This window comes from Topomyia yanbarensis, chromosome 2 (genome assembly GCF_030247195.1).
Source record: "Topomyia yanbarensis strain Yona2022 chromosome 2, ASM3024719v1, whole genome shotgun sequence".
NCBI classification, from domain to species: Eukaryota; Metazoa; Arthropoda; class Insecta; order Diptera; family Culicidae; genus Topomyia; species Topomyia yanbarensis.
The window spans coordinates 89,351,789-89,378,398 of NC_080671.1; the positions used below are offsets into that span (position 1 = coordinate 89,351,789).

Below are 26,610 nucleotides of genomic sequence, written 5' to 3' on the forward strand. Positions count from 1 at the left end.
CAACAACAATCGATACTGATTCGTTACGTTCGACAAAGTTTTGATTCTACTCAAACTTTGCCAAGGAAGTTAACTTTAAATCTCATCTAATTAAAAAGTTTATTCCTGCATCATCCTTACAGATATAGTCGTACCAGAAAATGTACATATATGTGAGAGTGAGCCTATTTTCGCCATGTTTCTATTAGCACCCTATCCCTTCGAAGCCGTTGGTTAGAGCAGCGTCTACCATATTTGTTTAACGCATTGGGTCAAATAGTATGGCGACAATAGGGGCACTCGATTCGAGTTTTCGTTGTACTCAAACACATGGCATTTTTTACTATGTTGATTCTTAACAACGAAGCAAAGTTGTTGATGCTAGTGTATACGCATGACACCGATTGCAGGCCAAATAATTAATAAAATAGTAAGGTACCCTCCATAATAGGGCAAAAATAGGCACTTAAGCCTATTTTACCAACTGTCAGAGCACTAATTAGTTTTTGCTTGATAACTTTTTTCACCAGCGCGGGACTATCGATGCTATATTTCCTTATTAAATAGTCTAAGAAAAACGTGCAAAAAATTTTGACGTAGGACTACGTCTTTGTTTTCGATATGGGGGTGCATTTTGCAAATTCTTCAAAAATGGTACGTAACGAAAAGTGGTCCAATTTTAAACGCATATAATTCAGCCATCTCACGATAAATTTTCAAATTTTTTGCACATATCGCCCCGAAATACTTCTAAGAATAGATTCCAATAGATGAACCCAAAGATTTTTTATATCAGGGCATTATAAATATAAATAATGTATAACCTGGTCAAAATATCGCACATTTACACACTGAAGATCCCAAGTCCGGCACGACAGATTTGTATACCTAGCGCGCTACGCTTCCATGAATGACGTCATCATCGACTATTTAAAGAACGGATTTGGCCGGACAAGCTCAGTTACCTGTGAAACGGCACGCGGAGCATATCACTGCGCTATGCGTTTTCGTTTTGCGTATCCTGCACACTTTTATGTGCAATCTCGAACACAAAATCGCTTGTATATTCGCTCACAAAATCACTTGTATATTCGAGCTCGATTTGCAAACACGATTAACATAGTGTCGTGGTACTAGTTTCTACCCATCATCATCAGCGTTGATTCAGTTTGCTTCGTGCGCTTGGGTTCAATGTTTGAGGCGAATGTGTAGGTAGGTATATCCAATTTTTGGCATATTGATGAAAATTTCACAGATTTATGGAAATATGTATTGTGATTTTTCACAGATTTTTCGGAAATTTATCACAGATTTTTTTCCTGTTTCAGTTACCACAAATACAATATATTTTTGACCGAAGCAGAGATTTCAATGTGGCATCCCCGTTTGTTAGAGGTTGCATGCGTAACCTGCATGATAGCAATCTGTGCTTTCGTTGCGCAAAGACGAAAACTTCCTTAGCAACAAATTTACGCGGATCGATGGAAAGCACAGCGAAAGTTTATTATTTACGTTCTATCAATTCATTGATTCATTTCCACTTCACGTGATTCATTCCCACTCAGCTTATCCTATTTTGATTCTGCTAATAGGTACATACTACAGTGCCTACTTCGTCGCTGTTGTGCTATCTTATGACAAGCGCCATTTTGCACATTTCGAGAAAAACGATTTTTAAAGTTTGAGATTGAATATCTTGAAACCTATAAATGGTACAAACAATTCAAAGAAGACAATTAATGCTTCTATCTATTCTGTATTAATCTCTCAAATATTACGAAGATCGGTTGTCTATGTTGCGAGTCTTTACTATGAATGTAAACAAAAGTCGCTCTCACACGTGTCGTAAGCGTGTATTGATGACAAAATTTGTATGGCGTGTCATCATCGTGCATGGAAATTTTTCCATAGAAAAAAATCGTCAACTATTAACTTTTATTCATATCTTTGGCTTCATTTGGTCTATAAACAACCGGTGAGATGCATTTTGAAGGAAATGAGTCAGGGAATCTAGAAAAAATAGTTATTTTTGGTTACAGTGTTGCCAAATATGCTATATTTCCAGTTGAAAACTTAAACTATATTTTTCTCACGATTTGCGTATTTTTCTTTTGAAAATGATTATGCCATTGTGTTTCACAGATAGTTTTACTCATAAAAACACCTTATACATCAAGATAAATTGAGCCAATCCCCAGACACAGTCAATTGAAGCAAAAAATTAAAAATTTCTCAGCGCGTTTCTCCTATATCTCAGTAACCAAGCAGAATGTCAAAATTCTGAAAACGCCACTTTGTAGAGATTTTTTGACAAGTAATGTGGCATATCTAACTCAGTTTACCCCAAAATGGCGTTTTGTCATAAGATAGCACAACAGCGAGGTTTTATGAATGAATACACTTCCACTCGAAAAACCGTTGCAGAAACGCATCTAAGTCCATAAATAAAATTGTTTTCGATTCTTGTATATTTATAGTTTCGATATATGATTAAGGCCACTGCATTCGCTGAAGCTTGGTCTATACATGAAATGTGATATTTCTAAAATTTGATTTTTCTTGGCCGGTCCGGCTTTCTTACCACACACATCGAAAAGTTTTTACAATTTTTAAAAGCTGATCTTGTGCTATAAAGATTTAGTTGCAGATATTAGTTTCATCACGGTTTTATGTCTTCTTTCCTCAGATCTTCACAAATAAGTTTGTCAGATTTGATCACCTACTACAAATGAAATGACCTGATAACCAAGAGGGTTTGGTTCAATATGTAACATTCGATGTTGATTGGTTGTGCTTAAACTATACGTAAGAAATTTATTTGATTTATTATTAATTATTAATAAACTGGAATGGACTCGTCAGGCGGCGCTAGTGAGTATTTTTTTCGAATCATGTATCTCGAGATCATGATCATTTGGAAGGGTGGTGTCTTTGGCAATATTCATAGGCAGGTCGAGCTGTCATACGGCGAATAAATTAGTTCACAACTCGTTCACTAGGCGGCGCTAATGAGAATGAAACTTTCTTAACATTATTACATTTTTCTAAAGTCTGATAATTTAGGAAAACGCTGTTGTTGGTAAAGTACTCCAGCCCGAGCAGAAGAAAATAACTGCGGAATACTAAATTTAGGTATCAATACCAACGATTGTTTACCACAATATGGTATTAATGAGCTCTACATAAGAGGTAAAATACCAAAATAAATAACACAGACATGTTCTACAAATAACTAATTGATAATGAAACGAGTTATTATAATACCTGAATAATAATAAAACATTTTTCTACCTTCCAATAATACAATTCACTCTATTGAGGTATTCAATAAGGTATTGGTTTGGTATTTGTAAAAATAACTGGAATACATAAATAATACTAAAATAAAGTATTATACCTCATTGAGGTATTAAGCAGGTATTGAAAAAGGTTTCTTCAATACCCGCTTAATACCTCAATTAGGTATAATAATCAGTTAATACTAAGTTTTGGTATGAATACCAAAAAACAGTATGCTGGGGTTATTGCCCAGTTATTTTCTCCTGGTCGGGAGGAAGATAAGTGCTGCTTGACAGTCGAATTTACGACGCGAAGTTCGATTTATTTACTCTTTTTTCATAGCACCCCTGGCGGCATAGTTCTCAAATGAACAAATAAATGAGAACCCACTTACTCTAAGTTGTAGGCCCAAGTCAGTACAACAACTTTGCCAAAGTAAGTATGGCGCTACATGTTGACACGGACAAAATAATCGGCCACAGCCCCAATTAGTCGAAATCCCATCCCATGGGTATTCTACAACGCGGATTCCTTATTCACGCCCCCAGTTAATCGCGTAATAGGAGACCCGACTGTATAGTCCTAAGTTTACAGTTCGTGCATCCCGTGCATAGGGCTGCCCCTTGTTGTTTTTTAGAAACCAAAGGGCGAGGAATTGTATTGTAAAAACAATTTTTCCAAAAGAAATTTGATGTAAACGACGATAATATAGCTTCACCGAACAAGATTAAATTATGCGTAGTTGATCTAAGGTCCTAATAGAACACAAAAAGCTATTCGGAGCATAAATCTGATTTTGTCCCGTCGTAGTATAAAATCAGTACAGTGATTCTACTGACACTAAGAACTCTTTCTAGTCAGTTCTTTTTGATCAGTATTGCTTTTATTTCTATATACCAATAAGTTATTCTCGTAGAACTTTTGCTCAGATTATATGATATGATTATATGATGAATGAATTATTTTGGGTTACAATACACCATATTGGAAAAGGGATATTTTTTCACAAGGTCTCATATCGGATCGTATTCTGATGAAACATGTATTCTTGAGCATCAAAGATAATCTTTTGCTACCTCTAACACTAAAACAAAAACATAGTCCAACTGAAAGGGAATTAAACTTTAAACATATCAACAGGTGATAATCAAAAAAATAAGAATAATTTCAAGACTCTCAAATTAAACTCAAGAAATAAGAAAAAAATCATTCATTCTATTTATTTCTTTTCGGAGCATTTTAATTTTGAATGGTTGTGGTTGTTTACAAAACTGTGTCGAAACAAATTAGCATGCTAAAGCCTATTGCATAATTGGTATAAATCGGACCCATTTTGGAAAAAAAACTATTATACCATTTAAAAAACAAAAATGTACAAATTCTTCTGTCATTTCTAGATAGCACCCGTTATTAAACATTATCCTTCAATCTACAGCTACAGCAATAAGTTGCCAATCGAAGCTTCCATTGTGCCGAGGGCGTTCCCCAACGAATCAACTTTCATTGAAAATAGAAACGTCGATAAAAATCAAATAAGGAATACAACAGAGAAAAAAAACATCTGAACGAATATAGAACAACAGCGCATATATCACTCCACATGACTGCCCTCCCCTCTCCGGCAGACGAGAGGAGAAACAGGAAACCGTCGAGTTAGTGGGCGCTAATTGGAGTTAGTAACACTTACGTCATCCTGATCACAAACTTTACTCTTTATTGCTTGAGTCGGAAAAACACCCATCGACAATACTCTAACATCAGGAGAATGAGCGCCCTGTCCCGGCGATTGGTGATTATGATTATGATCAAGTTTCCGGTGATGGCGATATACATATTTTTTTCATGCAAATTAGTAGGACCAAATCGAAGACACCAATGCCCGGCGACAGACAGTTTTTCGTTAATTTGCGGTAACATGGGAAGGCATCACCAGGAAAAAGGTAATTTATTAGTCGTGAATTCCACCGAAAGCAGCGTGGGTTGAAGAAAGAGAGAAAATTGTTAGAAAGGATTACATCTGATGAATTGTAATGAGAATTAGAAGAGAAGTGTGGTGCAAGTAAACAGATAAGTAACGATGTGAATTTTGATGCATTAATTAACATTTATTTGATGATAGCTTTTACTGGTGTTACAAATAAAAAAGATCTAACAATTACTGTGACGTTTGTGTCTAACCGTAAAATCAAAATAGTACTGACAGTGTAAAAGAAGGAATGTGTAGTGAGATGAATAAAGGAACCTTGGGTGCACGATAAGGATGGATACAGTTGTTCAATATTAGTTGATAATAACTTTAAACACCAACGCGGGCACAATACAGCAAGTTCTAGACAAACAAATGTCAAACAATAGGTTGTTTCAGTAACATTATTGAAACCGAAATAAGGCAACATCAATATTTGCACACTGTTAATTATTAGTGAGAAACCACACTCATCGAAACTCATTGGTTAATATTTAGGTTGTACCCCTACCATTGCCCGACACGATAGTCGATCATCCTTCAACTTCTAGTCAGTTTTAAACGATATTGTGTTCAGCACAAAAAGTGAAGCAAATTTTCATTTGGAGGTGAAAGAAAAAAGAAAGCAAAATTTGTGAAACGAACGAGCATCAGAATTGTACCATAACCAGCAGTGAGAGTTTGTCTGACTGATAACCTTATCTTCGTTGGTTGGGGATGGAAAGAAGGGCAACAAGATTGTGTGTTAGAGTTAAAAGGTGTTTTATAATAAACTTAAACCTGAACGATTGAAACAGTGTGTGTACAGGAAAACATATGGCCAACTACACAAATCTGATTGCTAGTGGTGAAAATTTCAAAGTCCTATCGCTAATCTAAGGTACACACAATAGATCGTACTCACCTCTCTAATGGTTAGTGTGTGTGACATCATTTGTACGTTGACTTGTGATTGACTGGTTGGTAAATTATCGCTAGAACGTGACCTTACCATCTGCTTCGAACCACTAAGAACTGATTTACTCTTTAGTACCATTTCAGTCTTTAGAAAAATCCTAGATATGTAGGTTGAACTGAAATGGAATAGAAGACTTCTTAGATCGGCGAGTGCCACCGGCAAGAGATTGCCCTTACCTAAGTGCTCTTATACTAAAAGCCGTCCGCAGGAGCTTGGTCGGCGAGACCGGGATGTTCTTGCAGAACTTGGGCAGGGCGTTGTCGATGTCATTCTTGATCGTGTCCGCGTCCCACTCGGAGTTGGTGGCGGTCGCGTGCTTGTGGAATAGAATCAGTATCGCCAGCGAAACACGATAGAACACCTTGATGCCCTCGTGGAAGAAGCAGTCCATCACGCGTACCAGGTGCGGAAACGGTAGCCCGCCCAGCACCCACCAACACCAGTCCATGAAAACCCGCTCCGACTTCTGGCCCGGGCATAATCTCGTTAAATACAGCACAGCGGATTTCTGGCGGAAAATAGTCAGTAAAAAAATCGTTCAAAAGACGATCAAATATCAATGCTGGTGACTCTAAATTAAATGGGAAATAAAAACGAATTGATTAAGCAAAACAATTAAACTTACCGCATGTTTTTTGGCAATTTGCATCACAGTCTTCCAGGTGACTTCGTACAGTAGTTTTGTCTGTGTGATAAACACTTTATCCTTGGGTGCCACCAGACTCGCCATACAATGGTAGCATTCCTCCTCTGAAAAACAAATATAGAAAATGATAACTAGGTTAGTTTTTTTTAAATAATAATGAACTGTGAGCAAATGGAACCAACAACAAAGAACCATTATTCCTATTTTTACTGCGATTATCGATTGCATCGTAATGAGTGAAACCATATTTTTATTGAATATTTTTATTCAAACAGGTTTGCCGTGACTATGATTTCAGTCCAACAGCTCAATTAAAAATATAAAACAAAAAAAAAAAATCATTAGTATAAGGACTTGGTGTGTCTTGGACGATTTATTAAAAAAAATTCCAGCGAGACGATTTTTTCAAAAAGGCATCATTTTTCATCTGAAAAAATATTGACAAATTTAACAAATTCATAACTTAGACATGACAATTTGGACGAAAAAATGGAATCGCTCAAGGACACGAAAATTACGCACAATTTAAAAAAAAATTAAATCGGTTGAAAACTTTTTCCGCAATCCTAGCCATCGCAACGATGTTTTCGGAAAACCTGATTTCAATATAATCGCGTTTGAAGTTTGAAGTATAAGCCACGACCCCGTAAGGGAGCAAGATGAAAAACGCTATAACTTTGGTTCTACTGCTTTGATTTACATAAAAATTCAGGATAACATTCTTAAGAACCTTTCAACACACCCTTAAAATAAAATTTAAAATATCGATTTGTTGGCCGACTTCAACATATATAACCCCTTAAGCCAACGTGTAATACAGCGGAAATTGATTTTAGATGTTGCAAGATCCGTCGCTCTGCTCATAGGATTAAATATTTATTGAACTAGTTGAATGTTGAAACTTTTACCCCGTGAAAAATCAGCAAAGTGAAATTTCAGAAAGCAAATCCGTAATTTCAATGCCAAATGTTCTAGGTAGAAATGCATGAAACGTCGAAATATGGTGTCATTTCTAACAAAAATATGTTGGTTTATCGATGTGTTTTTGCTAGAGATGCACCGAATAGTACTATTCGGCTTTCAGCCGAATACCGAATATTTAACGTTTAATTATTCGGCGTACCTTATATTCGGCCTAAATCATTGCTGGTATTCGGCCCGAATATTTGGTTGATCGAATATTCGGTGCATCTCTAGTATTTTGTATATATGTATTTTCTTTTATTTTGTTTATTTTAAATATTTCATGAATATTCTTATCATATTCGGCCGAAAGTCGGTTTTTATTATTCGGCGTACCGTATATTCGGCATAAATCAAAATCGGCTGGTATTCGGCCCGAATATTCGGTCGACCGAATATTCGGTGCATCTCTAGTTTTTGCACACTACCTGTTTTCAGGATGACCATTTTAATTGTTCACATTAAATGTGAAATTCCTTTGTATAAACAGTTGAAAAAGACTTGCAAATTTGAATTGAATTAGTCCGAATGAAAAAATTTGTTAAATCATGCCAGGCCTGCCATCAGGAGGAAGAGAGAATGTTTAAAATCTACCCCCAGAAGGGTTCTGAACTACTTTTGAAAATATCTCAAATTCCTAATCAAACCTATTTTAACACCGTGAGTCAAAAAATTATACGTCATTATACCGCATCCGGTTATTCTGCAATCGGTGTCTTTTCAGGATTGTTTTCTTTCTCAGGTTTCTGACAGAACCCTGTTTAGAATTCTGATACAACATTTCTCAGCATTCTGTTTGAATATTTTTCAGGATTCTGATGGAAACCTTCAGAATTTTGGTTAGAATAACGTAACCAAGATTCTGAAGGAAATCTTCTCAGAATTCTGGCAAAATCTAGCTGAGTACTGTTGAAATATTTCACAGAATTTTGCTCAGAATTCTGATGGACAATTTGGCATTTTTATGGTATTCTTAGCATGATCATGACTCTTAAGACGGAATTCTAATAAAAACGTCAAAGTAGTAAAATCACACCAAAATCCTCACAAAAATTCCGTCAGTATCCTAAATGGAATTTTTATCTGAACTCGAGGCAGAACTTTATAAAAATTCTGAGTAGGATTCCTCAAATTTTTCAGCATACATTCACTAGAATTAACAGGATTCCAACAGATTACTTTGCAGGACTCCGTCGGATTCCTCTGTGGGACTCCATAAGAAGAAACCATAAACCAAAAACCATTGTCAATAGTGAAATTAGACAATGAAGTAAAAACACTTTTACATCACTATGCTATATTTCTACTTAGTGGAGAACAATTTTGGTAAAAACTATTTTTTTCCATTAAGGAGATAATTTTTTAAAACTATCTTTGCTTGTGAGGAGCACAATACCCATAACTAAATTAGTTATGGTATTTGCGTTACGACTTCGTCTCATCAACTAATTTGGTGACAGAACTAAGCAAGCGCTGGATTGACGCCAGCCCCAAAAAAACGGTGGCACAATTTGTGTTCCTGAGCAAACTCCTACTCAAGCATGATGTCCCGGAAGAAAAGGATTTTTGATTTCATTAGTTCTCATCAGCTTGAAATGAGCTCATTTTCTTGCGGGGCATCACGCTTGACTAGGGGTTTGTTCAGGAAAAAAAGTTGTCTCCATTTTTTGGAGCTAGCGTCAATCCGGTGCTAGTTTAGTCCTGGCACTAAGTTAATGTTGGATTCTGATGAGACGAAGTCGAAACGAAAATTTCATAACTAATTTACTTTTTTATCAGCCCATTGGCGAATTTTAGGCTGACAAAATGGGGACATTGACAAAATCGGCACATATTTTTTCTTTCTATTCAACATATTTTTTCTTTCTTTTCAACAGCTGTTACAATATTCTTCTTTGGTTTCTAGACATAACCTCATAACAATCTCTGTTTATTTCCTAAAAGTTTCTCTTAAGAGATCTTCCCATGATTTAAAAAAAAAGTTTCATTTTTTTTCGAGAGTTCTCCTAATGGAGCTATAGGACTAGGGTCTCGGAAGGGCTCCCCATCAGAATCACTCACTACAATTTCTGACGAGACGGGAAATTCCACGAAGATCTGTCCAAAAATCTTTAAAATCGCGACCGTGAAAATTAGATTCCTATGAAACTTTACACGTTTCACCGGCATAGAAGATTAAACATTGCCACAATCTGTAAGATTATTTTGACTCAAGAGCAATTTTTAAAAAGGGCGTAGGCATTTCTACGTACATTAATTTCAACTTTTTTGATCGATTTCTGTATTTTAAACAGCAAAACTTTCTGAGAACGAGTTACAAGGAATTAATATTTCTGTATGAAAAAAATGTACACTGAAAAATATTTTGTGTCATTTTTCACAAATAAAAAAATTTTGCGTTTAAAATTTAAATTGCAAAAAAACCCATTTTTTCTAATTTTTTATATATTGTCAACAAAAACCTAAAGAGAAAAGAAACATTTTGAATGTTTGCGGTAAAAAAGTTTTTCTAACAATAACTTTATACATGTTTTTAAATTCCATACTGAATGACATACAAAACTGTAATTTTATTACAGAATATAATTATAAGCATCGTTTCAAATTAAAAAACTTTTAACAAAAATCTTCCAAAATGCGAGTTTTCGAGATATTTGATCGCATGGTCGTTCTAGGCGAGGATTTGTGAAGTTTTTCGGCGGTAAAACATGATGATGAGTTGTGTTCTATCAAAGACCTTTCGGTAGACTTGGGTGCAACGCCCAACTCCTATTTAGCAGAAGGCAAAAGACTCTTCACATTTCCTTTCGATCATGTCCATATGAGTCTGCCTAGTCCTAGTTTTCAGTTCTAAGTTTATAACTGACTCGCTCTAGAATACCTATCCGTCTTTCAATTTGTTTCTCTTAGTCAAATTTGCCGAAAATAGAAATGAAATGAAATATTCCTCGTCCAAATCACTTGTTACCCGCAAATTCCGATGAGTATCAACACATTTGAAATACGGGCTCCTTATGTATTCTACATCTCTCCGGTTAAGTCGCATGACATTACCCACCCATCTTTCTTCGATGTCGACAAATTATACTGGAAGGTGATCAAATTCGATAAAAATTTTATTCTTCTGTATATACTTGAAGAAATCTTTGCTCGAATAAAAGAAGCAGACCAAATGCTTGGCATGCAGAAACTCAGCTTGCGTTAATTTCTCTACGTTCAACCTATACATTGCACAAGGCTAAAAAAGTTTCACCACTCTTGTGTAAAATCAATCCCAGATGTATTATGGTATGAATAACGCATGTTAACTTAGATTAGCTATTACATACATGCATGGTGTAATATTTCAAGAATAAAATATAGGCATGGAACAGCTCATGAAAGAAAGAATGATGCATTTTATTATTCATTAAACAAATATTATAGCTTCTATATTGATTATCTACAAATGTTATTCAGTTCAATGATTATATTCTTGAGACCATCAAAGATGGAGCAACTGTCTATCGTCCATTATACCAACCAAATTTTGCACACTTTCTCATTGATGTGTATTGTTTACATGCCGTCAAACTCGAAGTCGTGTTTTTGATTCAACGAAAATGGAGGTGAACCAACGCGAGTCGAGAGAACAAATTCTTTCCAAACACCTGGAATTTTCTGACCTGTCGCACCGGCATTTGGGAAAAATGTTGAATATTCACCATTCAACCGTCTCCAGAGTGTTGAAGCGGTTCCAGGAGCGGTTGACGTTGGACCACGGCAAAGAAACTAGAAGAAAACCGGGACCGGATAACAAAAAGACGGAGGGAAAGGTGAAGTGGATGATTAAAGCAAATCCCAACGTCTCAAGCCGTGATTTGGCTAAAAAGATCGGCATGTCGCAGAGCTACTTCCAGAATGCAAAGAAGAGAGCTGGACTACATACATACAAGGTACAGAACTTCCCAAACCGCGATGAGCGGCAACAATCGACGGCTAAAACTCGGTGTGATGGACGATGAAACGTTATAAAAGCCGATTTTAAGCAAATTCCGGGGTTGGAGTTTTTCACCGGCAAGAGCAAGTTCTATGTGGACGACAAATTTAAGAAGAAGAAAATGTCGAAGTTCGCCTCCAAATATCTCATTTGGCAGACCATCTGCTTTTGCGGACTGAGGAGTGAGCCTTTCGTGACGAAGGGCACAGTAAATGGCGAGATCTACAAATCTGAGTGCCTCGAAAAGCGCCTTTTGCCGTTCTTGCAGCAGCACGACGAAGCTCCGCTATTTTGGCCAGATTTGGCATCATGCCACTATTCTAAAAGTGTCCTGGAGTGGTATGAGGCCAATTCTGTCCATTTTGTTCCAAAGGACATGAATCCGCCAAACTGTCCGGAGCTGCGCCCGGTGGAGCAGTACTGGGCAATGATGCAGCGGGAACGTCGGAAGAGCAAAAAGACAATCAAAGACGAGAAGAACATGTTAAGAAAATGGAAAAAAACTGAGAAACTGGTACCGGATGACACTGTAAAGCGAAAATGCGTTCAATTTTACACTCAAGGCTCCATCGATTAACTTTTCTTTTGATTTTTGAAGTAAATATATGTATAAAACTACCCCAAAATTTTGGTCTGATTTTAAACATTATAAGAAAATTGGCATGACATTTTCGGTGTCGCAAAAAGTTCGTGTTTGCCCTTTATATGTTTAACAAAGGCATTATTGCTAGATCCCTAACGATATGGTTTCTCAAGCAATGGACACTGTTTCAACTCTCCTCAATTCATCTCAGTGTCTTGTAATTTGCTATATGTGCTGGCTGATGGTTTGGAGATACAGGTAAGAAGTAATAACTTGAGTCAGCAGCATTCTCATCATACGAGCCCCGTTGTGAATGCCAGGGAAGAAGTCTCTTCAAGCTTTGAATTAATGCGCGGTAATAAATCGTGTTAGCGAACCTCGATTTCACGATGATCTTGGTTTTGCCGTTGTCAAATTCGACGTCGTGTTGTACCTATAGGTAGTTTTTTACAATGAAGCTTTCTACCTCGGCTAAACTATTGAACGATATCAACACCACATTACGCGTATGATGAAATTGGAAATGCGGCTCTTCTTTTTTCTACTGATCCACGTCGTGCACTGTAGGTTGAACACGAGTATGGGTAAAGTCAATCGCGATTATACATTTCCGCTGTGGGTACACTTTTTTTTCTTCTGCGACATCATTTTACCTTTACAGTAGAGCTGCAGCGAGACTTTGCTTTTTCTAAGGTATATAAATAACAAGGCTGCTGGTTTGCTTTTCAGAATTGTTTGTTTGCTTTGCAAAATCGCATTAACTATACAACTTCAAACACATATCGTCGCTGTTGCGCTACCTTATGACAAGCGCTATTTAGCACATTTCGAGAAAAACGATTTTTAAAGTTTGAGATTGAATATCATGAAACTTATAAATGGTATAAACTATTCAAAGAAGACAATTGATGCTTCTATCTATTCTGTATTAATCTGTCAGTTTCTCAGCATATTTCTCGCTATACCTCAGTAACCAAGCAGAATGTCAAAATTCTGAAAACGTTACCTTGTAGAGATTTTTTTAGACAAGTGATGTGGCATATCTAACTCAGTTTACCCAAAAATGGCGTTTGTCATAAGGCAGCACAACAGCGACGACATGTGAGTTGGTCAATTTCATTTGCATTCTGTAACTTGACAAATTATTTCTTTAAAATTATTATTACAAACTATCACGAATCGGGTTAAAAAGCGGACAAAGAATTAGAATTGGATTATATTAAAACAGGTGATGAAAATAAAGGTCATGGGTGCGTTTCGTCTCGTCAAAAACCGACACTAGCTTATTGTCCGTATTGTATACCGACACTAACTTATCGTCGGTTGCTGATGAGACGAAGTCGAACCGCACCCGTGACTTCATTAAGTTAGGATTTGTACCCTTCACGCACAAAGGGTGGTTTCGCTATAAATAAGATTAGATAAGATATATTTAGGTATAAATTTAGATTTTTACCCAATTTTTTCTTCTTAGGCAGAAATATAGCATAGGTGATGAGAAGTTAAAATAAACTCCTATAAGAGGCAGGTCACAAAAAGGCAGCTTTCAGGCGTTTTATTTTTAGTTGTACAGTTCATTAAAATGCATTTGCGATCTGATGGTGGGATGCATCTCGAACTACAGCGGGTGGATTGGATGGTACCAAACGTCTTCTGTAGTATCTTACTGAGAAGTTGTATAAATTTTCATCCAATGATTTTCAAATAGAGATGTTATTAAAAGTTATCTTGAAAGGATAATTTTAAATTAAACGTTTGGCTAATGTGTCGACCGGCACAAACGAGATTTATAACTTTGGCTTGTTATCTTTCCACCATTTTTTGTATTGTAATTCAACCATAAACTTCGCTATTTACCATACCACAAATCGTTTCCGTTATTTTAGGTATTGTTTTCATTCAAATAATCACTGGAGTAATATGGCGATACAAAGTTGACGATTTTCCCGTTTTCGTCCGTGGAAGAGACATATACATTACTATAGTCGTTTATTCCGGAGGTTGTACCATTTATCGTATAGTTCGAATACAATTCTCTAGCAAAATATTATATTAACAAAAACTTACGGTATGTTCATGACAAACAATGCAGGAAATATTATCGATAATTTGATAATACAGGCAAAAACAAATAAAAGAACTAGTTCTGAAATTTCCCGATATTTCAGGCAGTTTGTAAATTACTTTAGAAACCACTGACTAGTGCAGGATGATTTCCAATTTGCAGCAGAAGAATAACTTTAATCGACAGTGTATACCCATTACCCATCGTTAAATCCACGCCACAAGAAAAAAAAACTCTCACTGCCATCGCTATTTGATTGCGGATACTGAGGGTGGATATGATGTTTAGCTGTCGCCGGTAGCTGAAGCACGCCAAGAAGGAAGGCAATCAAAGCGAAAATATATTGTCTGCTCAGCTTCGCGGTATGGGACCATGACACAAAGACAACATTGTCTGAGGCAGCGAGCAATAAAAGCAGCAGATTCGCAAAAGCCGTTAGCGCAATATTGTTTAAAATAAGCGTTTACCTACTTGGTAAAAGAGGAAAAAGAAGAAGGGGCTATTCATAAATTATGTTACGTGCTTGGAGGTGGAATACAAACATAGAACATTTTGTGACAAATGCGGGAAACAGAGTGAACGACCGAAATCATATTAGAATGTAAAAGCCGGATATGACTTAAAATGTAAAAATCGAACTGAAATTCTTCGGCATGAAAACCGCTTGAAAAGTTATTTACCGAAAAAGGTATGGAAGGGCTTCCAGTCCAAAAAAAAAAAACAAATAATTATAATGCACAAATAAAATCGTATATCGATACATTCAAAATTAAAAGTCAGTTAAAAAAATGTGTGAATTGGCTATGTTTTTGTCTCATTTCTATGCTGAAGATTTTTTTCTCGACTCTTACATCGAAGAGCCCTAATCCAATTTTCCCGTTTTAAGTTTATATCCAATTTTACCTTTTAATAACAATTGGGTTTTTTTAAAGTTCTACCCTTCCGTAATTTGTTTGTGGTCTCTTAATTAAATAATTAATTCGTGACTTAGTTACCTGTGGAGGATCAAGAAGATTATGACAACGGTAACCTGAGTGAAATGTGGGAGGGGAAGGTCTTCTTCTCCATAACACAATTTATCAACCGTCCCTAATCTCTGGAACATGAAATTGAGACGACAGAGTAATCTACATTCCATCAGGAATGACAACCTTCTCAGAAGGGATTTTCTTCAATCACAGTCACGGTCATAGGATACTTGATGGGCATCTTTTGCCATGATGAGGGTCTTGAATGAAATGGGGCCGACCTTTGCTGTAATTCACCGGTATGTGAGTATCTGTGACAATTCCTGTTAATGCGTCTTCTGACATTGTCAGTTCGGGCGAAGTACAGGTGTTAATCTAGCAGGCAGAAGAACGATTATGATTTTGGAAGTCATCAAACAAGTTCCTTTTTATTTTTGTTTCATAACAAAATCAATTTTGTTCTAGCGAGCTGCGGAGTTACATGTACAAGTAGGTTAATGTTCCACGTATTGGTTATTCGCCGCTCTACCGAGACGTGCTGATAAGCCAGTATCAATCATGCAACCCCTATACCAAGATTTAACGACCTTGTATGTGTCATAAGCAGTCAGTGAGAAGGGGCTGTTTTGAGTTCGAGCCGATAGAATTATGCCGAGATAATCAAACATTTTCTATAATTGGCAAAGCACATTAAGGTGGCACTCGTGTAATTGGTCCATGGTTTCCTGGAAGTATGTTGGCGTTTTGAGTTGATCTTTTCATTCTTATCTGACACGGCAGTAATTGATGGTGATGTACATTTCTGAATATTGGCGCGCTAGAAGCTAATTAATTAAATCCTATCAGGCGGGTGGGCACGTGCATATGAAATGGTTTGCCGATTTGGTTTTCAAAAACCGGTGATAGGGTCCAAATATACTATATTAAATTTATTCACAGTTCTGTATTTAAAACATAAAGGTTCCAAAATTCACACCATGCTGTTCTCGAATCTGAGAACAGGCTCTGTCCGTGTAATTTATTTCAAGATCTACCAGCTAAGAGTTTAATTAAAGTTTTGTTGGTCTAAGCAAGTTTAGTCATTTAGACAATCATGTTAAAACTATGTATTTGACCTACAGCATAAGCGTCGAGTGAAAAGCATCGGAATTTTCTTTAGTGAGATATAATTTATAGCCAATTTTTGGTATAAATAATACTGCTGACCAAGATTTGTTTATTTTTTAACCTACTTGAAGCTGCCAGGCTAGAAGATAAATTTATATGCATTTTCTGATCCCCTCCCCCTGTCATCATAAACTAACAAACGATGTGCTTTCAAGTATCATCACACTCAGCAATTGATGCCATTTTTTCGCTGCTCGTTTCCATCTAGCGGATACGCCTTCCCCATATAAATATTGCTACGAACGAGGGGGATGGACAATACTGGCAAAAGTACTTGGGCTTTTTACGATGATTCGAGCAGTATATACTAAATATAGAACCGCTTCTTCGGGACGCTACTGCTGGTTTAATGACATTGGCAATGAGAAGCGTTTTCTATGGCCGATTTGAAAAATAAGGTTGCTCAGACTGGAAGGGAGTGCTCGTAAAATCGTCCTGAGGAAAGGGGCATGACTTTTTGAAAAGAGATGGTAATTTTAGTTTAGCTCCAGAATGAACAAATATTATTTTGTTAAACAGGTTGAAATGAAGCGTTATTCATTCATGTCAGTCTCTTGTAAGCAGTATGGGAAGGCAGGTTTACGCCATCAGATAATTATTAAAATCCAACAACAGGAAACGAAAACTCGTCAAACACCTGACTGGTAAGATTCGTTTCGTTGATTTGTTCTGTGTAGTGTTTCCAACGGGTTTCAATCCATGTCTTATTCTTCTACGTAGTCACCCGTCAATCAATGCATCAACAACTCCAACATGCCGTAGTAACATTCATTTACACAGCTATACATATACGGACCAGCGATAGACTACATGCTGTAAATTGTCGTTTTATACATACACCACAGTGTCCCACGTTATACGGGTTTCCCTATATACATCGTTCAGTTATGCGTAGAACGGCAGTACAGACCATCAATTTGTAACTAATAACGTCAAAGAACCCACATCTGACGAACTGAGTGGCTGGCTTACTGCGTGCTGATCGGGCGATGTGACCCGCATGTGTGCATAGGACACACCTGCTTGCCGGTAGCCAATCCGCGACGCGAGTTCCACGTTGTATTCAGCACGATGTTATTATGCAAATTCGTACCGTTTTTAGATTCAACCTGTTTGAATATTTAACGCCAACGTGTCTGTAGCCCAGCGTGTGCCGTATAACGATCGAATGCGTGAGTCACAGATTGTTTGTTGTTGTCTCCAGTGGTACCGAGGGAATAGCTTTCTGTCATTAAAATGTTCTGAAATCACCGTTCTGAATCGTTGTTGAAATTAATGTGACATTCTGCGCTGATCGAATGTAGAATCTCCGGTTAGTGATTGAAATATTACTACGAAGCATGTCACGCTAATTCACAGGTCTTCCACCTGAATGTCGAATCGATAATTGCAAATAAGTAGTGACTTGCCCATTTTAACCATGTGGAAAAGTGTCACCCTATTTCTGCTATTACAAGTAATGAATTGCACATCTAACGGTAGCAATCTTTGCAATTCACTTCTTAGAAATAGTACAATAATAAACCTAGAGTGAAATATATCAAACACTCGTATTTGGGTCAAGTCCTTTTTATCACCACACACACATGTGTTTCAATGTGTTAGCACTGCTTCAACTCACAGGTTTAATTGGGTATAGAGTGAAACAGGAACATGGGGAAAATAAGATCAACACTCTGTTAAGTTCCCTTTCGAACCCACGCACAGAAAAAAAATCTCGTGACTTTTGTCACGTACGCAGCATTCGTATAGATAGAGTTGCTTCTTAATCTTTGAATAATTTTGCTTCAAATCGTGCTCACTTTAATTCATTCTACATCTTTGAGTATGGATGGAAACTTGCATCTGTTACGGTGTTTTGATGGGTGAAAAAATGTTTAATGCTATTTGCTTATGATGACTCCAGTCTGCTGGTACGCCCATTGTCGCCAATCTCCATTAAATTCGGAAGGCGGTAAATCGATTGCTTTGTATGCAGCTTACCTAGGTTCGATTCCCAACCACGCATATAGGGTTGGATTTTTCCAAAGAGATTTTCCTAACATGAAAAAGATGCGAATAACCCTAAAATGAAAACTCTATAATAATTTAAAAAAACGAATTCAAAATAGCACACCATCTCGTTAACAAAAAAACTCGAAATATGAAGAACATGAAATAAATAAAATTTACTACAATAAGTAAATATCCATTCAGTACGCACACAATTTAAATTTATATATCAATATTTATCACCTTCTATTACACAATTTCCATGAACAAATTCGGCATAAGCATAAGAGATCGCCCGCCACATTTTGTAATCTCAATTGGTTATTAACCAGAACCAATTGAGATTACAAAATGTTCATTAGAACAAAATGCTTGGGAATAACATTATGAGCCACATTGTGCAATCTATATTGATCTCTGCATGCTGATGAATACCGCGCCGGCTACGTCCGAATGCAGATCTTCTGGGAAAGGAAGGAATATTCGTCCGATACATGTCGCTGCTAGAGATCGAGGAATCCTCTGCATCTCCACATGTATCACGGGAAGGGGAGACTTTTTAGTAACTGTGCCAATAGTGTTATCATGTAATAATTGCTCTGGGCAGCCGGTTTCTGAGAATTTGGGATATGTATCATTTGTCGTATTAATACGATTGGCCAAATAAGTAACTTCAACTCCGGTTAGCCGACTATGCTATTGCTTATATTTTAATAAAACGGTAACCTTCACTTTTCAATCACATGACGACTTTTTCGTGGTTTTTATCGTGCCGGGGCTTATTTTACCCAGCGATCGGTTGGATAAAACGCGGAATCTTATACCAGAGGTATTTGCAGGCGTCTTAATTTTTTGTTGTGTCAGGTACGATTTTTTAAGATAGTTGGAATTACACATGTATAATGATTTGGTCGTAAGAGGGGCTTTTATTAATATTAAACTGTAAAAATAATATGAAAACAGGAATAGAAACTGAGTTACTCCCGTAGAATCAGTATAACAGAAGGCCGATTCTAAGCAAATGAGAGAATGCCGATTCTAAATAATCACTTTCGCGTGCGAATGTAATGACCACTACTGGTTATACCAAGTAAGTACGAAAGAAGTATAAACACATGAGATAGTTGACAGTACTATACTGCCCATAAAAGCAGAAGAGTCCCATATGGTTTTTGTCGAAAATGAGTTATATGTTGGATTGCATTCTGTATCACCACTGAATCACAATGTACAAATTAGATTATCAGGTTTGTTTAGAAAATGTCGAAAAAAATACCAAAACATGGCTCAATGAGAATGTAAATCTTCAACAGCGTTTTTCTCGGCTTGCTGTTTTGAATATGGGACTCTTATACTTTTATGGGCAGTACAGTTCTGAATGAATATATAGTTAATTCAGTCATTATTCCTACAGAAAACGAATTAGCAGAAGGAAAAGCAACACACAAATTTGAATAGAAAAAAACAAGAGTGACAACGCGCTTGGGTCACAACGAAACAATATTTCACGACAGTGATATGAAAAAAAGTCTTGGTGCTGCTATGACTGACGAAAATCGATAACTGGCCTGCGATACCTCTCGCGAATGGTCAATTCTCTACCCTCATACATGACTGAAGTCATCACTCCTCTCAGACAAGACCATGCGTCCTCCCCACGCAGACCGAATGCCCCGTGGATTAATTGCCTAGTTGGTCAAACAAGCACCAAATAAACAAAGAAATTAATCTGCTCAGTCCGAAGTAAAACAAACCACGGTGGATGTGCTAGAACAGAAGTATTTATTGTGTATTTCCGCAACTGAACTGTGATGCTGTACGTTCATACTGGACGAATTTCGCGCTACATCGTATTCAGAGTTGGCAACACCCTCTAAGATTTTAATGAAACTTTCTGTACATGAAGACTTTGTCACAAAACGCCACTTTACATACTTTGTTTTTCCAAAAATAATCTAGACTGTCTTTTGAAAATGGTCAAACTTTTTTCAACAATTTGTTTCAAATGGTTTAAATAGTTTAAAAATGACAAATCCCACAAAAAAATGTTGCGGCAGTGATTTTCGTAAAATTTGTCAAATTTTTGAATAAAATATTGAAAAAAAATTTCATCGACTCCTACGCTGCAAAAAATCGATTTCACAAATTTAAAGTCGATTTACTAAAAAAACCCATCTTTGATTTGGATGAAAATTTGTTCCAAGATAGGTAATTATGTTCCCCATCTACCGTCAAAAAATCAAGTTGGACACTTTTAAAGAAAAAAGTTATTTGAAAAAAACTTTTCAATTTTTTTCAGCGTTTTTTATCGAAAACTAAACCAATGAAAGTCATAACCATCTCAGAATGCAATAAAACTCAGTTTGTGAGAAGATATTGCCTAATTTAGCAACTAAGTATATTTTTATTATTCAAGAATCCCATTAAAGAGATTTCATGTCATTAAACAAATATTCCATTATTACTTCTTTATTTTCTTATTTAGTTCTGAGGAAAGATCACGTGACAAACCCGTTAACGTACAAATGCTTGAGCCCTTCGCGACCATCCACGGTACCTACACGCGCGATCTCTCAAACATAATCACATCCCAGTGATCAGGTGAACGTCTCAGCGCTTATAAATTTTCAAACGCGATCTCAAGCGTGAATCTAACAACTCCCGCGCTCGCACGATCTTGAATCGGTCACTTCCGGAAGTTTCTATTTTTGGTATTAACTGACTAGGTCCATGCCTTCAATTAAACCAATTAAAAAAGAAAGCTCTTATATCCACTGGACAACACATGGCGACATGACCGGGAACTCTAGTGATATGGAAGATCTTACTTTCTCCTAGCATCTAAACCGTACACCGAATATTATGTATCAGATTCACGGTTCATGCGGAATCATCCAAGAACACACGCGAATATGCAAAAGGCACACGGTTACAAAATCTAATTTATTCACGCAAAATTACATACACGTTACCACACGCAACATATAAACGCACAAGCGATTAAAAACTTTAGCGTACAAATGTTCGAGCCCTTCGCGATTATACACGCGATCGCGAAATCTCTACGCTTGCACATATCTAAATCGTACAATGAATATCACATTCAGAATCACGGCCCGCTACAATTAACCTTAAGCAGTGTTTTAGTGGGCAACGTTGCCTGTCTCGTCTGCAATTATAGTATGTGATTTTGACGGGGAGCCCTTCCGAGAACCTAGCTCTACAACTCTCAAAAAAAAGATTTTTAAACATCTGCTCAAACAAACGACCACTGGTCTGTGCGCGCTGGCATGGCCGACTATGTGAATTGATTTTTGCTGTGGGCCGTGTTTGCAAACATTATTCCATTATTCCACAGCTTAATGGCGGAGTTTATTCCATTATTCCACAGCTTAATGGCGGAGTTGATGGACGCTGCTCGCAGCGGAGGTCATTGTGTGTCGATTTATCGGTCGACTTCGTCAACGCGCTAATTCTTTAAAAAATGTAAAAGTAGAAGCCTATTAGTGTTAATTAATTATTGTGCTCATTTGAAAGTTTACATTCAAATTTGTTATGAATATGTACCAAATTCGTTACTGATACTTTTTGCATGTATCATGCAACTAGCAGTTGGGATATTGAATTTTGGGATAATTATGACTTTCATTGGTTTAGTTTTCGATATAAATACACACTGAAAAAAATTGAGTTTGGACAAGGAAAAGTTTTTTTCAAATTTTTTTTTTCCTTGAAAATGCCCATCTTGAATTTTTGACGGTAGGTAAAGAACAAATCAAAGATGGGGTTTATTAGTAAATCGATTTTAAATTTTTTAAATAGATTTTTTTTCAGTACGGTACAGAGTCGATGAAGATTTTTTTTCAATATATAAGGGTTTTCGGCATGCAGTCTTTAAAATACTGTGGACAGATTTTTACCTTCTCTCCTACGTTTCGACAATGTATTTTTGTCTTCCTCAGGGATTGCTACAACGATCGTTTTTAAGTTTTGTTTGAAATATGTTTAATTTTTTGTCTACTTACAATGTTTTCTGTCTGTTTGTCTGTGATCTTTTTGTGAAAATATATAAATGTTCTATTTGTTTGTCTCTGTTGCACATCTGATTACTGTAATTAATGTTATTTATTAATTATGCTTACTTTTTTTAGAATTATGCTGTTATGTCGATCACAAACCTGAATTTTTGCATTAAAATTGTGAATTTAATTCTCATTATAATAAAGCTACACTATCGGTTAGAACGTCACAATGGTCTGTCTGTATTGGGAATTGGGGTTTTCATGTTGGTTAATAGTTTGTGGGGATGTTCTTGTTTTATTTCTGTTTTTGTGGGTATAGCTAAGTAGTCCTGCGTATGTTTGGTTTAAACCATCTACGTCAGTACGTTTGTTAATGGAATTGTAATACATTGTCGAAACGTAGGAGAGAAGGTAAAAATCTGTCCACAGTATTTTAAAGACTGCATGCCGAAAACCCTTATACATAAAAATCTGACAGTCGTATACACAACCAATTTTTCAATATATTTATTCAAAAATTTGACCTATTTTGTGAAAACCACTCCTAGAACATTTTTTGGAGGGTTTGTCATTTTTAGATTGCACTTGTAGCGTGCTATAAAACTTCGATTGTTTCTTGAGCAGTGGGTCTGGTAACGCGGTTATACAATCGAATTTATACATATATGTTAAACACGCGATCCCACATGGTAACATACCAACGCTCGAGTCCTTCGCGATGATATACAAAGGTGAACATGCAATCCCCATAATCCACGCACAATTATGCCACACAAAAACGCAAACACAAAAACATCCCGATGATTAAGTGAACGCTATAGCATTCATAATCAACGCGGTCTCAAGCACGAACATGAAATCCGCACATCTAAACCGTACAGTTAATATAAACAATCAGAATCACTGCCCGCTGCAGTGGGCCTTACGTAATGTTTTAGTGGGTGACATTTCCCGTCTCGTCTGGAATTGTAGTGAGTGATTCTGACAGGGAGCCCTCCGGAGAATTAAGCTCTACAAAATAAAATAAAATCACGGTGCAAAATTATTTGAAAAAATCTAATTGGCTCCGTTACGATGCAATATTTTTTGAGTTACCCTAACAAACAGTTTCCAACTGTAGTCCATTTTTCGTCGCATGTGTCTTTGCCGATTGTTCCAATCCATAGTTTCTTACTAACTGTTCGTAACGTAGTGTTTACTGCACGGCTTGTTTTGTATGCAGAAACCTCTTGTCTCGTCAAAGAACCGCGTACACAAATATCATGAACACATTTATTATAAAAAGATACGTAGAATAAACATGTTATGTTTAGGTAATCTTTATAAATATTGTAAATGCAAGAATAAACAACAGGATTAATTTCAATATAGTAAATTCTAATTAGAGTACAACTAAGTTTTTCTCCATTCTGGTCGTTCAGCCTGCAATCATTTCTACGGAGTAGCATTAGTCGAATGTTGTTTAGTCGAACGGGACTAAACCACATTCGACTCACTGCACAGTGGCTCAAAACAGCGTTTTGAGGTACTTAATTCATTAGAGTCAAAACTGTCCATATTAGCGATTTCACATATTCTACTATGTTTGTGTGTGTAAAAAGCGCCATCTATTGGCAATATTTTATTTTTTTAAATTGATCATAGTAGGCTACAGAAAATATAACTTTGAAGTGAAAGAGATAGCGCTTGGCTGTCTTCGACAAAGTTGTAGAGGTGAGTATATTTATAAATTTTGCAGAAGACATGTTGTCTCTGTCACTCATAGTAATCGAGTTATGAGAAGTTCTCTACAGTGAACTCCTTCATTTCCTATTTTTACTTATAACTTTTTTATTTCTGATTTTTCGCGTTAACAATGTTCTAAGGTATTTTTTATCATCACAAGACGCACAACTTTTCCGAAGAGACCAGATAGCTATGAATGTTGTGCAAAGACTTATAGCTAATTTTGATGTAATTTTGGCATGTTTTCAAACCCGTGTAACTTCACTATCGGCAAAAATTGTAATTATGCAATCAATTATTCTGATAGGACTAGGTTTCACCTACAAAACTAAAGTAAAATTGTTTGTCCATAAGCACCCGCGCAAAAGTTATACACTTTTGAAAACTTTATTTCTGGCCCTCCTGAAGTCGCGTGAATGGCTCACTGAACGAGTAGGCGCTGGTGTTCAAAGACGCTTTCGCTTGATTTCCTGAGTGACGTGCGCTCTGTGTACTAGCGCGTGTACCGGAAGGTTAAAACTGATATTGAATGATTTTCCAATGGGTGATATACAATTTCATCTCGGTCCGGGTTACCGTATGAATTTTAGTTTCAGGATATGGATAAAGAAGTAAAAGATACACATTTTCCATATAATTGCTGCATTAACCGGCTGGGTATTTTCAAATATTTCAGACTGTGGTGAATGCAGCAATTTTATGCATCATCTTTTTTGCCCTGAAGCTAACATTCATACGATAATCTGGACCGAGATGAAATTTGGTAAAGAAAAGATCCATCCGAACATTTTTTAATTTCGTGACCGGTTCTTCCTTTTTTCGATTCCGATTCCACGTTTCGCCGAAGTGGAAGACTAAACATTTTCCACAGTCAATGAGATCTTTTCGCGTCAAGAGCATTTTTTTTAAAATATCGTAAAAGTTTTTGCATGCAGCATTTTCAAAAAAATATGCGATTACCATATTCTATTCAGTAAAAGTATTTGAGAACGAGTTACGTGGAATGAATACTTCTGCACGAATAAAATATGCACTGAAAAAAATGTGTGTAGTGTGTTTATCACAAAAACAAAAGTTTATGTTGAAAATTTTAATTGCAGCAAAACTTGAATGCGATTGCAGAACTTTTCAGCAAAAAAGTTTTTCTAACGACATCTATATTTTTAATTTTCATACTAATTGACAGAAAAAACTGTAAATTTATCACAGAATATAGTGCTAAGGGATCATCCATAAATGATAATAATCCATAAAAAAATCAGAAATGTACTAGTTTTCGAGAGATTTTTAATTTTGTTTTATTAAAAACAATAGGTTTTCCAGATCGGATCACAACATTTCTTTCTACACCGGATCCGCCCATCGTTTGCCTAGTATGTATAGCTTTTCGTAAAAACAACAGCTAAACAGATAGGTTTCCAAATCCGCTGAAAGTTAATACAATCAGCTTAATCATGAACTAAATTTGCTCTGCGGCAGCATCCCTGACAACATCCCAGTTGATTGCGACTTTCCTTTTCAAATTACTTTTTCCCGGTATTCTGGCCTGGGTGCTGCGTTTTCCCTGAGATGGCATTTGCGATAACGGGGAAGGCGTTCCAGGCGGATCTATTATTTTCTGGCTGGCATCTAATAAAGCAACCCAGTCTTTAATGATATCCTTCCATTGTGTCGGAAAGGTTTGAATAGGAAGATATTTGAGCTCGAAATACTCGTTCGTGCTATTTCTTTTCCCGAGCTCATAGATATTTTGGGACATTTAAGAACGCTGATTTGTTTTCTTTGTTTTCATCTGTTCGTTTAAAATACGTATGTATAATGATAGCAATCAGGTGACTGTTTTTTGTTCGAATCATATAAACGAACAAGTTTCGTGGGTTTTAATTAGCAGGTTCGGGTGTGTTTGGAGTTTTTTGACGAAAAATAACAATTTTTTCGATTTTGTATACATTTAATTTTGCATATTGATGTACAATCCAATATATCCTAAATAACAACTAAAAGACGGAAAACAAATCACGTAGGTGTATATTTTGTCACCTAATAAGCATTAATTATGCCAATATTTTGCTAACCTGTCACGTCCCCTTTCAACTTACCATCAATTCGGCAGATGCTTTGCCAAAATATATATCTTGTTAGAAGGCAGATCATCCTTCTCGGTTGCTTGCGATTTATTAAATTTGTTTTTTTGATTGATATTTCGCACCACCTTTGAGCAGAGGCATTTCAGATGTGAATTTTCCCATGAAATCCCCTTCTGCTGTATAGAAGATCTACTCGTCTACGCTATTTATAGGTTCATAAAAACCTGAATG

General features: G+C 36.5%; 1 protein-coding gene across 5 annotated transcripts in view; it reads right to left on the reverse strand.

The window, feature by feature from the left end:
• LOC131678795 (GTPase-activating protein skywalker) overlaps positions 1-26,610 on the reverse strand; it is a 190,423-nt gene that overhangs the window by 11,526 nt on the left and 152,287 nt on the right. For 2 of the 5 annotated variants that reach the window (XM_058959112.1, XM_058959109.1), the window contains 5 exons: positions 6,808-6,932; positions 6,359-6,690; positions 6,129-6,297; positions 5,736-5,771; positions 4,946-5,032 (listed from right to left, as the gene is read on the reverse strand). In XM_058959112.1, coding sequence (XP_058815095.1) covers positions 4,946-5,032; positions 5,736-5,771; positions 6,129-6,297; positions 6,359-6,690; positions 6,808-6,932 — 749 coding nt within the window. The remainder of the gene's footprint in view (positions 1-4,945; positions 5,033-5,735; positions 5,772-6,128; positions 6,298-6,358; positions 6,691-6,807; positions 6,933-26,610) is intronic. The other 3 variants (XM_058959111.1, XM_058959113.1, XM_058959114.1) reach the window with 3 other exon arrangements.